Source organism: Salvelinus namaycush, chromosome 20 (genome assembly GCF_016432855.1).
Source record: "Salvelinus namaycush isolate Seneca chromosome 20, SaNama_1.0, whole genome shotgun sequence".
NCBI lineage: Eukaryota > Metazoa > Chordata > Actinopteri > Salmoniformes > Salmonidae > Salvelinus > Salvelinus namaycush.
Window position 1 is genome coordinate 1,252,856 of NC_052326.1, and position 14,733 is coordinate 1,267,588.

General features: G+C 45.1%; 1 protein-coding gene across 1 annotated transcript; it reads left to right on the plus strand.

Moving 5' to 3' along the window:
- Nucleotides 1–267: 267 nt before the first annotated feature.
- Nucleotides 268–14,494, plus strand: LOC120065634 (ras association domain-containing protein 5-like). The gene is made up of 5 exons (XM_039016694.1): nt 268–797; nt 11,318–11,425; nt 11,655–11,985; nt 12,136–12,251; nt 12,472–14,494. The coding sequence occupies exons 1-5, from the start codon at nt 681–683 to the stop codon at nt 12,613–12,615; spliced, it is 816 nt and encodes a 271-aa protein (XP_038872622.1). The 5' UTR covers nt 268–680; the 3' UTR covers nt 12,616–14,494.
- The last annotated feature ends 239 nt before the right edge of the window (nt 14,495–14,733 follow it).

Here is a 14,733-nt window from a genome sequence, read left to right on the forward strand (position 1 = left end):
GGAGAGAGCCTGTCAGAGTAATTGATGTGAGCGTGTGTCTGAATGGGTAAGCAGCAGTAACCTGCTGAAGTAATTTGTGTGTGTGTGTACACCCATTCACAGTTCTTATTAGCTGATCAGCACAGACAGCTGCAGGGCAGGAGGGGGTTGAAGGGGCAGTGTGTGTGTGAGGCATTCAGGTGAGCAGGGTTAACTGACTCTGTGACACCAACGCGTGTGTACAGTATGAGTGTGTGTGTGTGATATCGGGGTCAGAGCACACACACGACAGGAGGAAGTGACACGTCTCTGCTCGCGCTCTCAGATTTCCTGAAGCCTCTCCGGTGACACGAGGAGCGCTGGTAGGACCCGAATCTGAGCTGACCTCACCCCTGATTCTGGAGCCCAAGCTTATCTGGGTACCTACAGACACAAGACTGTGGAGTACTGGCAGTGGATGTTTGGAATCGAGAGGCGCCACTTGGACTGTGAGCCGTACGTGTGTCCCTATACTGACCTACTGAGGTGACTGACTGTGGATGCAGAGTGGATGTGAAGAGCTCTGGGACTGTGAGCGTTGTGAACAGTGTGACTGAATGTCTCTCCAGACAGAGTATTTCCCCCCTGGGGACAATCAGGTTTCCTCCTGCTGCTCTGCTGGGTGTTTATAGGCAGCCGAGGGCTCAAATTGAAGCCCTTAAATGACGGGCAGCAACAGCATGAGCAGCGGCTACTGCAGTCTGGACGAGGAGGGAGAAGACTTCACCTTCTTCACCGCAAAGACAAACTTCTTCCGCCAGCCCCCAAAGCTGGTTAAGGTACGACAGAGATTAAAAAAAAGATGGAGGGAGGGGAGGAGTGGTATGTTTCGCTTCATGTTGTGTCCGTTTTTGATGCCTGAAAAAGGAGAAGCGTTGAGCTAAGAGGAAGTGTGTGTGGTAACACTATGTGGATGGTCCATCGGTAGAGGCTCTACAGACTATCAGTAACATTTCAACTAACTATCTGCTAGCCCTAACCCTTATCCCTAACCGTAATCTTAGCAAGCATTTGCTTATCAACAGATAGGTTGACCATCTGTAGAGCATCTTCAGATAGAATATCCGGACTATCCAAATAAAGTGTGACCGTTTGTGTTTTACTGTGTGTGTGTGTGTGTGTGTGTGTGTGTGTGTGTGTGTGTGTGTGTGTGTGACAGAGAGGTGAGCCTGCATTCGATCAGCTATCCATGCAGCCTTCCTTGTAGGAGCTAGCCCCTCTAGGACAGTTCTTCATGGCTTAAAACGCAAAGGACTGCATAGCAGCAATATGGTAATGGGTTCATCGAAAGCCCTCGCCTGTCGCTGTTTCCGTAGTAACAGGGAAGTTAGTTAAATAGTTACACACATCCGTTGTTCAGTGTGAGTTTTGCTATAGGTCTCTCTGTCATTCTCGCTCTTTCACGTTCTTTCTTTTCGCTTAGCATAATTCAGCTGGTCAATGTAACCATGGCAACGGCGGATCTAACTGATTCTGCTTTGAGATCAGAACTCCACAGGAGCGCGCGCGAACACACACACACACACACACACACACACACACACACACACACACACACACACACACACACACACACACACACACACACCCACACACACACACACACACACACACACCCTTTTAATGTTGCACAGCAGTGGTGATGCTGTTTTTGGAGCTTGTTTGTCTGTTCATGTAAATAGTAAGCAGTTGTATAACATAGGACTGCAACTGTGTCGGTGTAAAGTTACAGAATAATTTGTACTACATGTTTATGCAGAAAACACCCCCACACCACTCTCACACCCCCACTGGGAGATTGTTCTTAAGGCTTTTAACGGGCTACATGACCTTCTCTCTATCTCACACACAGACACAGACACACACACACACACACACACACACACACACACACACACACACACACACACACACACACACACACACACACACACACACACACACACACACACACACACAAGGATGTGTAGGAAGGAAACGTTTGCTGATTAGGACAGAGGGCATAGAGATGCTGTTGTTTTACAAACACACTTACACAGACACACACACACACACACACACAGACACTTACACACAGGCCTTTGTCAGTGTGATCTCAATATCTGCAGTGCCTCTGCTCTCTGGTTAGGAAAGAGCACCATCATTAAATAATTCAGCCCCAGCCCTGTGTCTGTCAGTTTGGAGTTTGGGTTGCCAGGGTGGAGACTGTTGTGTGTTCGTTACTTTGGAAGGCCAGAGTGGAGATCGTTGTGCCCCAAAAACAAAGGACCCAGTCTTAAACCACGACACAAAGTTTCCAATTCCCCATAAACTGTAAGAACGATACCGTGCGGTAGCAACAGTCTCTCTGTACAGGAAAACCACCCTGTCACTCACTAACGTTTGAATATGAAAAACAGACATGCAAATATAGGAAAGCCACAGTTTGCCTGTACTCTCTGACACAATCTACTAGAGTGCGTGTCAGTTTACTCTTGTTGTTGACTACAATGGCGCCAGCCACAGATCTAAAATCAGCTTAGAATCAGCTCCCCAAACCCTGACCATAATGGAGAAACCTTAGGGTTTAGGGGCTTTTACTTCCTACTCCCCAGCCCTACTCCATCAACTTAATGGACATGGCAGTTTCACTGCTGCGGATTTCAGCTTTAATGACCTCTGAACTGGAAGCACTTTGCCTCCCACAGAAGAAACGCAGAAGGAATGGCGCCAATGCAAACCCAGAGAAACAGACACACGCACATTTACATGCATTCATAAACTCTCTCTCTCTCTCTGTCTCTCTTGAACGCTGTCTCACTCACCCTAGCTGAGTGTTAAAGCTGGCTGATCTGGAGCAGTAGGCTCATCTCTTGACATTAATTCACAAAGAAAAGAGGACCTCTAATCTCCTCCCTCCCGTCCTGATGAGCATATTCATCAGTGTTATGTGCGTGTGTGTGTGTGTGTGTGTGCGTGGATCAGTGTGTGTGTGTGGTTACTGCTGTGGAGCGCTCGCTTGCTCTAAAGGGAGCTTTGATGTCGTGGAAATGAATGAATGAATGAATTAGTAAAATCACCGGTGTTTATAATTAATGTCACACACACACACACAGACGTACACACACACACACGTGTCTACATGTGCTTGTGTGTGTGTGTCTGTCTGTGTCTGCGCACACCGAGCTGTGAAATGGAATCAGTGCTGGGGCTGGATCATGTGTTGCTTCCATTCGACACTTGACCCACTAATAGAGCTCAGCTAAGGTGGTCAAGCAGGAGTGTGAGTGCGTATTCGTGTCTGTCTGGCGCTTGCTGATCACAAGAGAAGCGAACGTGATTGGGGGAGATACGACACTGAATGAACGTATGAAACTAGTAGCACAGGGAAACACACACACCTGGTCTACTGTATATGCCGTCTGTGAAATGGGAAACGAGGCATGGGTTAGAGCTTCCATTACAGGATCTGTGCCTCTCTTTTCCCCTCCCTCCCTCACTCAGTCACTCCCTTATGTCACCTCCACTGCTCATTATCCTAGCAGCACTCTGCTATCGCAGCTGTCACAGCTCATCTACAGGAGTTAATTTGGCTATCAGAGACTTGGGGAGCTAAGTGTGGTCTCCTCTCCTGTGTGCCTCCTTTACTGGAGCAGTCTGCTCAGGGATCAATGGTTTTGTAGACCGCCGTTATACCAGCCCGGATCCATTTCAGAGAGATCGTTTCATAGAATTGTACGTGGGTTTCATTCTCTGTGATGTCTGTATGGCAGTATTTTGGGATGTGAGTCCTCTACAGGCTCACTCTAGACCGTAATGGCCACAACGGTGTGTGACACCAGGGGTGTTGTGTTACCTGATCACGTCCAACGACCATGTGCCACTACAGGAAGTGGGTTTTGTGTTGCCGTGGTAACGATGACGTGTAGAACTGAAGCATAGCGCCTCAAGTACAAAGACGTACTTTGCTTTTTATTTAAAAAATATTAATATATGATATGTCTGCTCAGCCCACATGCCCACTATCTCTATGTATGTAATGTATACCATAACTATGTATTTATACTATGATCCTCCCATTACATGAAATGCCCACCGCCTTCATATGTCATGTCTGCTAAAATGTTTTACTTGGTTCTTCAATGATAGACGGAACAGATAAGGTTAACTTTGATTCTATACAAGTAAAGACCAACAAAATCCAACTTACCACATGGAATGTGCACGCGCTCCATGATGGGTAAAAAAGCATAAGTTTCTTGAACATTTAAAGAGATATTGTCAGCTGATGTGGTTTTCTAGCTAGAGTTACATTTTTTTTTTTTTATAGAAATTGAACATTTAAAGAGGAGCTGGGTTGGAGAGGCCTATGCTGCCACCTAATGTAGTAACAGCAGAGGTGTAGGCATCCTGATAAATAAGAATACACCATTTTCCGTTATATCCCAGCACATGGACCAAGAAGGCCATTTTCTAATGATGAATTGTACCTTACATGGTAAAAATTACACATTGATTTTATTGTATATTCCACCAGCGACAAATCTGCTGGTTTTAGATAGAAATCAAGCTATATTAGATTAAATCCAGACAGGAACTATTATTTTAGCAGGGGAACTAAATTATACATTCGATAAGATGAACAGACATATTAATAAAAAAGGCTAATTTAGGGAGCCTCCAAAGAGGCTGAACATGTTCATCTCTACACATATTTTACAGAACACCTGGAGATTTATTCCCAACTACAAAAGGCTATTCCTTTTTTTCTCAAAATAATAAACCTGTTCAAGAATTGACAACATTTATTTTCCTGAAATGCGCTCAACAATTTACTGGATTAAAAAAGTAATGATATAGTGATATCGGATCATTACACCAATAGAAAATACATATAGCGACAGAATTTGGAGAATGAACAGAGCACATGTATTAAATACGTACAGTGGGGCAAAAAAGTATTTAGTCAGCCACCAATTGTGCAAGTTCTCCCACTTAAAACGATGAGAGAGGCCTGTAATTTTCATCATAGGTACACTTCAACTATGACAGACAAAATGAGAAGAAAAAAATCCAGAAAATCACATTGTAGGATTTTTAATGAATTTATTTGCAAATTATGGTGGAAAATAAGTATAAGTATTTTATAAGTATTTTATAAGACATGCCATATGGAGGTGTAGTGAGATACCCGATGGGTTGGCTGATCATCTTGAATCATCTTGAAAAAATGTATACTAAAAGAAATCAATCCGCCATCATTAACACAATGGAAAAATCAAGTCCGTGGGCTACAGGGAGAAACAAAATGGTTCCGTTTCAGGCCATGTGGCGGAAAGTGATTCGGGCACTGGAGATGGGGGTGTGTGTTAGTGGGTCTGGGCAGGTGTGATGTGGTTGATGTTTGTATGATGTTGTCTTTTGTATTTGTATGTTGTCTATTGTTTATAAAATGTTTTTTTTTAAGTAAAAATAAAGACCTAACGTTCTGAGACACAGTCTGAGATGAGGGTGCAGCTCAGGTTAGGGTTAGGTAATCAAGTATCAGGACGCCCACAGACATCACTTAAAGTTCTATTTTGGAAAATGTTTATGACACTGAAGTGCTGGAACCTTCTGTAAGCTGGTATCTGAGAGTGAGCCACGGAGTACCCAGGCCAATATGAGTCATCACCATTTACCGTTGTGGGGAAAGTTTAGTAAATGTTGAATGTTAAGCTGTTGTGTTTGTTGCGTAAGCTACAGTAAAAGGCCTGAATCTGTTTGTAATGTTTCTGGGGCAACACTGCAGCCTCAGATGACAGTGGCCGTGTCCGAATACCCATACTAGTGTACTACATATTTAAACTGTATATTATGTACTTATTGCCGCATACTATTTAGCATGGACCATTTAGTAAAAAGTATGCAGTATGCCATGGCCGCAACGCAGTAGCAGCTCCTGACTGGCTGAGTAGGTGGGGCGGGGGTGGGGACAAGTGCGATGGATTTTTCTAAATTCAACAGACGTGCATCACATTAACCAGCCTGATAATAGCTCATTTCCAATTCGATTAATTTTCTCTAAACTCTGAATAGGAATGGAGTTTTAGGCCTACTCAGGCTGGTTATAGTCAGACGATTACATTCAACCTATAGCGTAGCGCATATAGCCCATCTACCCTAATTAAAAAGGACTGAAGACAGAAACAGATCATTTGGTTCCATTACAACATATTTATTCGTGAAACCAAAGTGCTCCAACATACAGTATCAGTCATACGTTTGGACACACCTACTCATTCAAGGGTTTTTCTTTATTTTGACAATTTTCTACATTGTAGAATTAGAGTGAAGACATCAAAACAATAAAATAACACATATTGAATCATGTAGTAACCAAAAAAGTGTTAAACAAATCCAATTATATTTTGTATTTGAGATTCTTCAAAGTAGCCCCCCTTTGCCATGATGACAGCTTTGCACACTCTTGGCATTCTCTCAACCAGCTTCATGAGGTAGTCCCCTGGAATGCATTTCAATTAACAGGTGTGCCATGTGAAAAGTTAATTTGTGGAATTTCTTTACTTCTTAATGCGTTTGAGCCAATCAGTTGTGTTATGACAGCGTAGGGGTGGTATACAGAAGATAGCCCTATTTGGTAAAAGACCACGTCCATATTATGTCAAGAACAGCTCAAATAAGCAAAGAGAAACGACAGTCCATACTTTTAGACATGAAGGTCAGTCAATCTGGAAAATGTCAAGAACTTTGAAAGTTTCTTCAAGTGCAGTCGCTAAAACCATCAAACACTATGATGAAACTAGCTCTCATGAGGACCGCCACAGGAAAGGAAGACCCAGAGTTACCTCTGCTGCAGAAGATAAGTTCATTAGAGTTACCAGCCTCAGAAATCAGAAATGAACTGCACCTCAGATTGCAGCCCAAATGAATGCTTCACAGAGTTTGATCCTGTCAAAGTGGGGGCAACAACAACCTCCAATGTGTGAGCCATGTGCACTTTCCCTGGCTGTGGATGTCTGGGAGCCCTGGGTCTGAGTTTGGGTATTCTGGTTTACTTTCCCTGGCTGTGGATGTCTGGGAGCCCTGGGTCTGAGTTAGGGTATTCTGGTTTACTTTCCCTGGCTGTGGATGTCTGGGAGCCCTGGGTCTGAGTTGGGGTATTCTGGTTTACTTTCTCTGGGCCTGAGCTCTGTGTGGGTGTGGTTGGCCATGGACCCGGCAGGGGTGAAGGGTTCAGTATTGTCCTACTATTCTATTGTCCTCTGACCATTCTCTCTCACACTTCTAGAGGAATGCACAGAGGGGAGGGAGATAACTATATTTAGCAGTTAGGAAACATCAAGCCACAAACACAGGAATTCCTGAGAGACTTGATAGTTTTCAAGAACTAAGAACTAAGAAGAAGGATTTTTCAATTCTGACCCTGGAATCTTGTATCTCAGCCTCATGGCAAAATGTGTAGAATAGCAGGAAATTAGCTTTAAAACGGCAAAATGTTTTCTCATCTTCATGGCAAAATCAAATCAAATTTTAGTTGTCACGTGCAAAATTCTTACCTACGAGCCCTTTACCAACAATGCAGAGTTAAAAAATAAGAAAAGATGAGCAAATAAGAAAAACATTTTTTTTAACAATAACGAGGCTATATAGAAGGAGTACCGGTACCGAGTCAATGTGCAGGGGTAGGAGGTAGTTGACATAATTGTGGTAATACGTACATTTAGATTGAGGTGACTAGACAATCAGGATAGATAACAGAGTAGCAGCAGCGTATGTGAAGAGTGTGAAAGGTTGTCTGTGTGAGTGTGTGTTTTTATGTGTGTGAGTGCATGTAGTGTGTTGGAGTGTCAGTGTAGTATGTATGAGTGTATGGGTAGAGTACAGTGAGTGTGCATAGAGCCAGAGCAAGAATGTCAGCACAAAAAAAGAACAGAAAGAGTGCATGAGCACTTTCTCCCTCTCCATCAACTCCATTCAAATTGCATCCAAAATAGATCATCCTGTTCTAGGTTGATACAGTATATAGCCCTATATATAGACGTCCTAGCCTACCTATTTCAGGTAATACATTCATTTCAGTATTAGCCTTATATTTAGCAAATTAATGATGGGTTAAGCATCATACACTTCTAACTTATTGCCTCTGTCTCTTGCGCAATACCTGTGCTCCGCTGGCCTCTCATTAAAAAACTCTCCTTAGCTCTTGGAGTCCCATGCAGGAAAAGTTAGACTAGAATAGCTTGCTGGGCATCATTTCTTATAACAGTAGACTACTCGAAGAGGAACGCAAGCTCTTTTTTGCTGAATGTTAAATACAGCGGCCAGTAGAACTCACTGGTAGTTTGAAAGAAGAGTGAACGCGCTAGGTTATAGCAGTTATTTTCTGGTCTCTCCAGAGATGTTCAATCAGGTTCAAGTCCGGGCTCTGGCTGGGCCACTCAAGGACATTCAGAGACTTGTCCCGAAGCCACTCCTGCGTTGTCTTGGCTGTGTGCTTAGGGTCGTTGTCCTGTTGGAAGGTGAACCTTCACCCCAGTCTGGGGTCCTGAGCGCTCTGGAGCAGGTTTTCATCAAGGATGTCTCTGTACTTTGCTCCGTTAATTTTTGCCTCGATCCTGACTAGTCTCCCTGTCCCTGCCGTCTGAATACTTTACGAAGGCACGATGCATATGCTTTATAATGATTTTGAATGACACTTCCGGTTTTGGCGGGAAATACCAGGTTACCCTGGAGAAAAGTCATTTATTTTCAGGATGGAACATTTGTAAAATACATCGAAAATATTCAACCCTAGTTTAGATCATGATCGAGCCTTAGTGATGTGGACACCAAGGAACTTGAAGCTCTCGACCTACTCCACTACAGCCCCATCGATGTGAATGGGGGCATGCTTGGTCCTGTAGTCCACGATCAGCTCCTTTGTCTTGCTGACATTGAGGGAATGGTTGTTGTCCTGGCACCACACTGCCAGGTCTCTGCCCTCCTCCCTGTAGGCTGTCTCATTGTCGTCGGTGATCAGGCATACCACCGTTACGTCGTCTGCAAACAAAATGACGTGTTGGAGTTGTGCTTGGCCACACAGTCATGGGTGAACAGGGAGTACAGGAGGGGACTAAGCACGCACCCCTGAGGGTCCCCCGTGTTGAGGGTCCCCCGTGTTGAGGGTCAGCATGGCAGATGTGTTTTTTCCTACCATGACCAACTTGGGGTGGCCCGTCAGTGTTGAGGGTCAGCATGGCAGATGTGTTTTTTCCTACCATGACCAACTTGGGGTGGCCCGTCAGGAAGTCCAGGATCCAGTGTCAGAGAGAGGTGTTTAATCCCAGGATCATTGGAATATCTTGGTGAAGAATAGCATGAGATGAGCTATAAAACAGCAGGGGGGGTTGGGGAATTAGGTGCCTCGGCGTCCCAAATGCCGTAGTCTGACCCTGCCTGTGTGAGGCAGGTGTGTGTGTTCAAAATGCATCTCTATGGCATAGAGCAACCGTAAGGTATAAAACAAAATGCATACAGTCTGCAGTGGAGTATTTTCCCCATCAGCAGACATTGAGTTGCATATAATACAGTAATGCTGTGCCAATCCTCCAGTTTTGATGTTGCAGGAATGTTCATGCTGTTTCAAGGTCTTTGTGTTTAGTCTCACGGCTGTTTAGAGATGGTCAGTTTGACATTTTATACCAGTTTGCCCAAAGCTCCCTCTGCGTTCTCACATCATTAACTCTTACTGCACTGGAACCTGCCAAGATACACACACACACAACACACTAAGCCGTAAACGCACAGCAAACATAACTCTCCGCCCGAGCAGATTGTTCATGGAGGAGAGAAGTTAATGGTCTGTCATGCGACAAGAGAGGAGTGAAGAAAGGGAAGACACCACGTCCTGTTCAGACTGATCCTACTCCCCATCTCTGCTAAATGCAAGCCAAGATATACTGCACCCTCACCACACACACGCACGCGTATACAAAGCGACTGTACTGAATGAAGCAGACTCTGTCCCCTCACGCCCTGAGGACTCCCATACATAAATGATTCCTGCCCTGCATTCTCTCTCTCTCTCTCTCTCTCTCTTCCCCTAGCTGTCTGTCGCTCACACCACCGTTTCCCAGAAAAAGAGAGTGAAAAGGAGGAGAAAAAAAGAAAACAGCATCTACATAAGAGGATGCATCTATAAATAACCCAGTCAAACTCTGTGTTGCTAAGGCTTGCTCAGCAACCATGGCTCCCCATATTCTCTCCTCTTCTCGCCTCCTCTCCCCCATTCTCATCTTCCCTTCGCGCCTCATCATCCCCCCTCCCTCCTTCATCTCTCCCTCACCCCCATAATGAGCGAGCCTCATGATGAGCCCTTCACTCACACTGCATGGTGGGAGGGGAAGTTTTGTGCTTTTTCGTGGCCGTAGCAGTGGGAGAGATTGGAGCTGTCCGAGTGACTGCTTGATGTGTCTGTCAGTGGGGATGAAGAGGGAGAGAACGGGGGAGAGAAAGAGGGAGCGAGACTGAGAAAAAGAGCGACACAGAGTCATAGAGTCATAGTGTCAGTGTAATTCTCTATATCTCTGCTCCATTCAGAATATTTCCTGCCACCTGTTCTGTCTGTGGGGGCAACTGCAGTGTTGTCATGCTGGGGCTTGGGTGGATGGGAGGAGGAGGAAGGGAAAGGGAGACAAGAATGAAGAGTCACGCAACATTCTATAAATGTTAGAGCCCAATGGGCAATGTCCAGAAGTGTGGGGGTGCGTGCGTGCGTGTGTGTGTGTGTGCGTGGACGTGTTTAACTACCAAAAGTCCCCACAAGAATAGTAAAAAAATAACAATTCGACCAACTGGGGACATTGTCAGTCCCCACGAGGTCAAATGCTATTTCTAGGGGGTTTAGGGTTAAGGTTAGAATTAGGGTTAGAATTATGTTAAGGTTTAGGGTTAGGAGCTAAGGTTATGGTTAAGGTTAGGTTTTTGGGTTAAGGTTAGGGTAAGAGTACAGTTATTATTAGGGAAAATAGGATTTTGAATGGAACTGAATTGTGTGTCCCCACAAGGTTAGCTGTACAAGACTATGTGAGTGTGTGCGTGTGAGCGCACACAGTGCACCCTGGGTTCTTAGGTCTAAGTGGAAACTCCACTGTGCCTGTCTGAAAGACAGCGCCCTCTGCTGTTTGGAGTGATAGCAGCAGACTGAAAGAAACATCATATAGTCCAGGTGTCCTCAGGTCTGAGTCATAATGACTGCTCTGTCTGTCTCAACTTCCCCCTGTACTGCAGTTCCTGTTTCTCACACAGCCTGCTGTCTGTCTCTCTCTCTGTGTTTCAGCAGAAGGAGGTCGAAGAGGAGAGAGGGCCCAAGGCTCTGTCAGAGGAAGAATTGCGGGCCAGAATAGAGGACTACAACTCTACTGTCTCAGAGAATGGCATGAAACTGGTGAGTGCTACAACACGTTACATATACACATAGCTACATTCTTAGAAAAAACGGTGTTATCTAGAACCTTAAAAGGGTTCTCCTACTGGGACAGCCGAAGAACCCTGTTGGAACCCTTTTTTTCTAAGAGTGTACTAGTATGAAGTACTGAGTGGGAATTTACCAATACAGACACACATGAATCTCTCTCTCTCTTTTCTCTCTCTATCTCTTTCTCTCTCTCCCCCAGGGTGCTGATGGTTTGTACACTGGCTTCATTAAGGTCCACCTCAGACTAAGTCGACCAGTCACGGTGCTCGCTGTGGAGGGGACGGGATTAGACGGCCAAGCGGAAAGACGCGGTCGGCCAATGACGGTGTCAGAAGGCCAGGAGGGGGCGGGAGCAGGGTTCAGTGAGAAGCGGACGTCGTTCTACCTGCCCAGTGACTGTGCGAAGCAGATCCACATCAGTAGTACTACTACAGTCAGGGAGGTCATACAGGGCCTGCTGAAGAAGTTTATGGTGCAGGATAACCCACGCAAGTTTGCTCTGTACAGACAGACATACCGTGATGGACAAGGTGAGTTACGCACACAGATTACGCGTATATACATTCGCACATTTACATTCTGCCACCCGACTGAGTGTCGGTTTTGAAGATTTCTGATAATATGCAAACAGCTTGGATGTGGAATCTAATGTATCTTTCCTTTGTCGTGTGTCTGTGTAGATCTGTTCCAGAAGCTTCCTCTCGTGGAGTGTCCTCTCGCTCTGAGACTGGTGGTGGGTCCAGATCCTGAGCTGCTCAGCTTCGTCCTCAAGGAGAACGAGACCGGAGAGGTAGAGGTAAGACAAACACAACACACACACACACACACACACACACACACACACACACACACACACACACACACACACACACACACACACACACACACACACACACACACACACACACACACACACACACACATACTGTGTGTCCTAAAATCATTAATTGCTACATGAATGCCATCTCTAACATCACTAATACCGCTCTCTCTCCCTTTCGTTCTCTCCATCTCAGTGGCATGCATTCTCGGCTCCTGAGCTGCAGAACTTCCTGGTGATTCTGGAGAAGGAGGAGGCAGAGCGTGTGCGATTGGTGGAGCAGAGATTCGCAGTCTACCGACAGAGCTTGCAGAAGGCATTACGGGAGGATCAACCCTGACCCCTCACCCTTTACACCTCATCTCTCACTGACCTTTCAACCCTCACCTTCTTTTGACCCAGGGAGAGACAGGAGCCCACTGAGGCTTAGGCTACTATTCTCCCCTCAGGACACGGGCAGCCCCTCCCTCACTCCTCACATCCCCTCTGGAGAAGAGAGGCGGGGTTGAGAAAGCACGGAAAGGGGAAAAGGGACTGTTTGAAGGACGAGTGGACAGGATGCTGGAACAAAAGAAGTCTGTGTATCCCTGCGAGTAAAAAGACACTGAACTGAAGGACCGTCTGACTTCGTTGGAGCTCGGATATCTCGGTTTGATCTGACAATCTGACCTGATGGGTCTTCTAATGTTACTTTGAATCTCAGTTTGGTCTGATAATGTTTTGTAGATTCTACTGCTGCTGCCGCTGCTACTGCAAGTGTTACTTACGCATGAGTCTCACCTTGCTCTATCTGCCCCGGTGCCCATGCATAAAGATTTAGGACCAGAACAGACATTACTATTCAAAGCAACGCTCCATGGTGGGTGGACCATCTGGAATGTTCCATTACTTGATGTTTATTATATCAACTCTCATGTTGTCCCTGCATGCCTCCTGTCCAGGGCCGAGGGTAGGATGGGGGGTTTTTATGGTTGGATTTGGAAGCAGGGTTGGTATGGTGGGGTAAAGCTGTGTAGGGTTAGGGTGTGGAAAAAGGAACACCAGAATCCATTCTCATCTTCAGACTCCTCTCATATCAGTCCCAGGGATGTACAGCAGTATTTCTCATAGAACTGCTCTATTGAGCTCAGAAGGCTACAGAATCATAAGAAGACTTGAACATCTCTGTCCTAACTTCTTTATCCAGCACTGAAATGAACCCTCTATCTCAGGCGGCTAACTTGCACTTAACCCTGCATCTCCCTCTACCAGAGTAACCATGCTAGTGTGGGAGGTCTTGTGCAGACAGACGTGTATTTCATAGGTAGATGTTATTCCCATCTCTTCAGATATCCATTTGTGTACCCTGACAGCAGTCACATATATCTATATATAGCAACATACAATAGGCCTTCTATACCCAATAGATATCCACCCTGTTATTCATTAACCCATTCTACGTAAGCATACAGTACGTAAACAATCAACACAAGTAAGCATTCCTTCACGGCTTGAACTGTCTGCTGGTGTTATAAGCATTTACAAACAGCTCAATGGGATGTTGATGTTCTGATTCTTCGTGAACTGTTCACCCTGTCATCAGTAACCCCCGACCCCTATCTCCTAACCTGGAAATGGACATTTCCTCTGATGAGAGACTTGCCGTGCTGCTGGCTCTGTGTCTGTGTAGAGCGTATGCAGCTGTAGCTACTGTTGTTAGAGGCCTGTTAGAGCCTGCCACTCTGTGCTGCTGTGACAGGCCCATGAAGCCCTGCTACTGATCCGACTGTTACAGGACTGAGTGAATGAGAGGAACTGATGCTTAAACACTGATTGGAGGTCAAGGGTCATACCGCGAGGAGGTACTCCTGGTCAGTTCATGTGGTCAGGAAAAACTCCTGTCCGTATTGTTCATTGAGAAACACCCTTCTGTTGATCACACCCAAGTGACTCCCCAGCGGTAGTGGGATATCTGACTGGAAATATGACTTATTGTAGAATAAACAAACTGATTCTGGCCACAGGTCTGTAGAGTATCCTAGTGAAGGGGCATGAAATTAGGCATGAAATTAGTGATTATTTTGTAGAAATTGAATTTTATCGTACCAATGATGTTTATCTGAGTGTGACGCATACAGTGAGTTCAGAAAGTTTTCGTACCCCTTGACTTATTCCACATTTTGTTGTTACAGCCTGAATTCAAAATGGATTCAATATTTTCGCTCATCCATCTACACACAATATCCCACAATGACAAAGAGAAAACATGTTTTTAGAAATGTTTGCAAATGTATTGCAAATGAAATACATAAATATCTAATTTACATAAATATTCACACCCCTGAGTCATAGTTGTAGAAGCAACTTTGGCAGTGATGACAGTCTTTTTGGGTAAGTCTCTAAGAGCTTTGCACACCTGGGGCCTCATTTATCAATCATGCAGATGCACAAATCTGTGTGTAAACCATACATGGAGTCG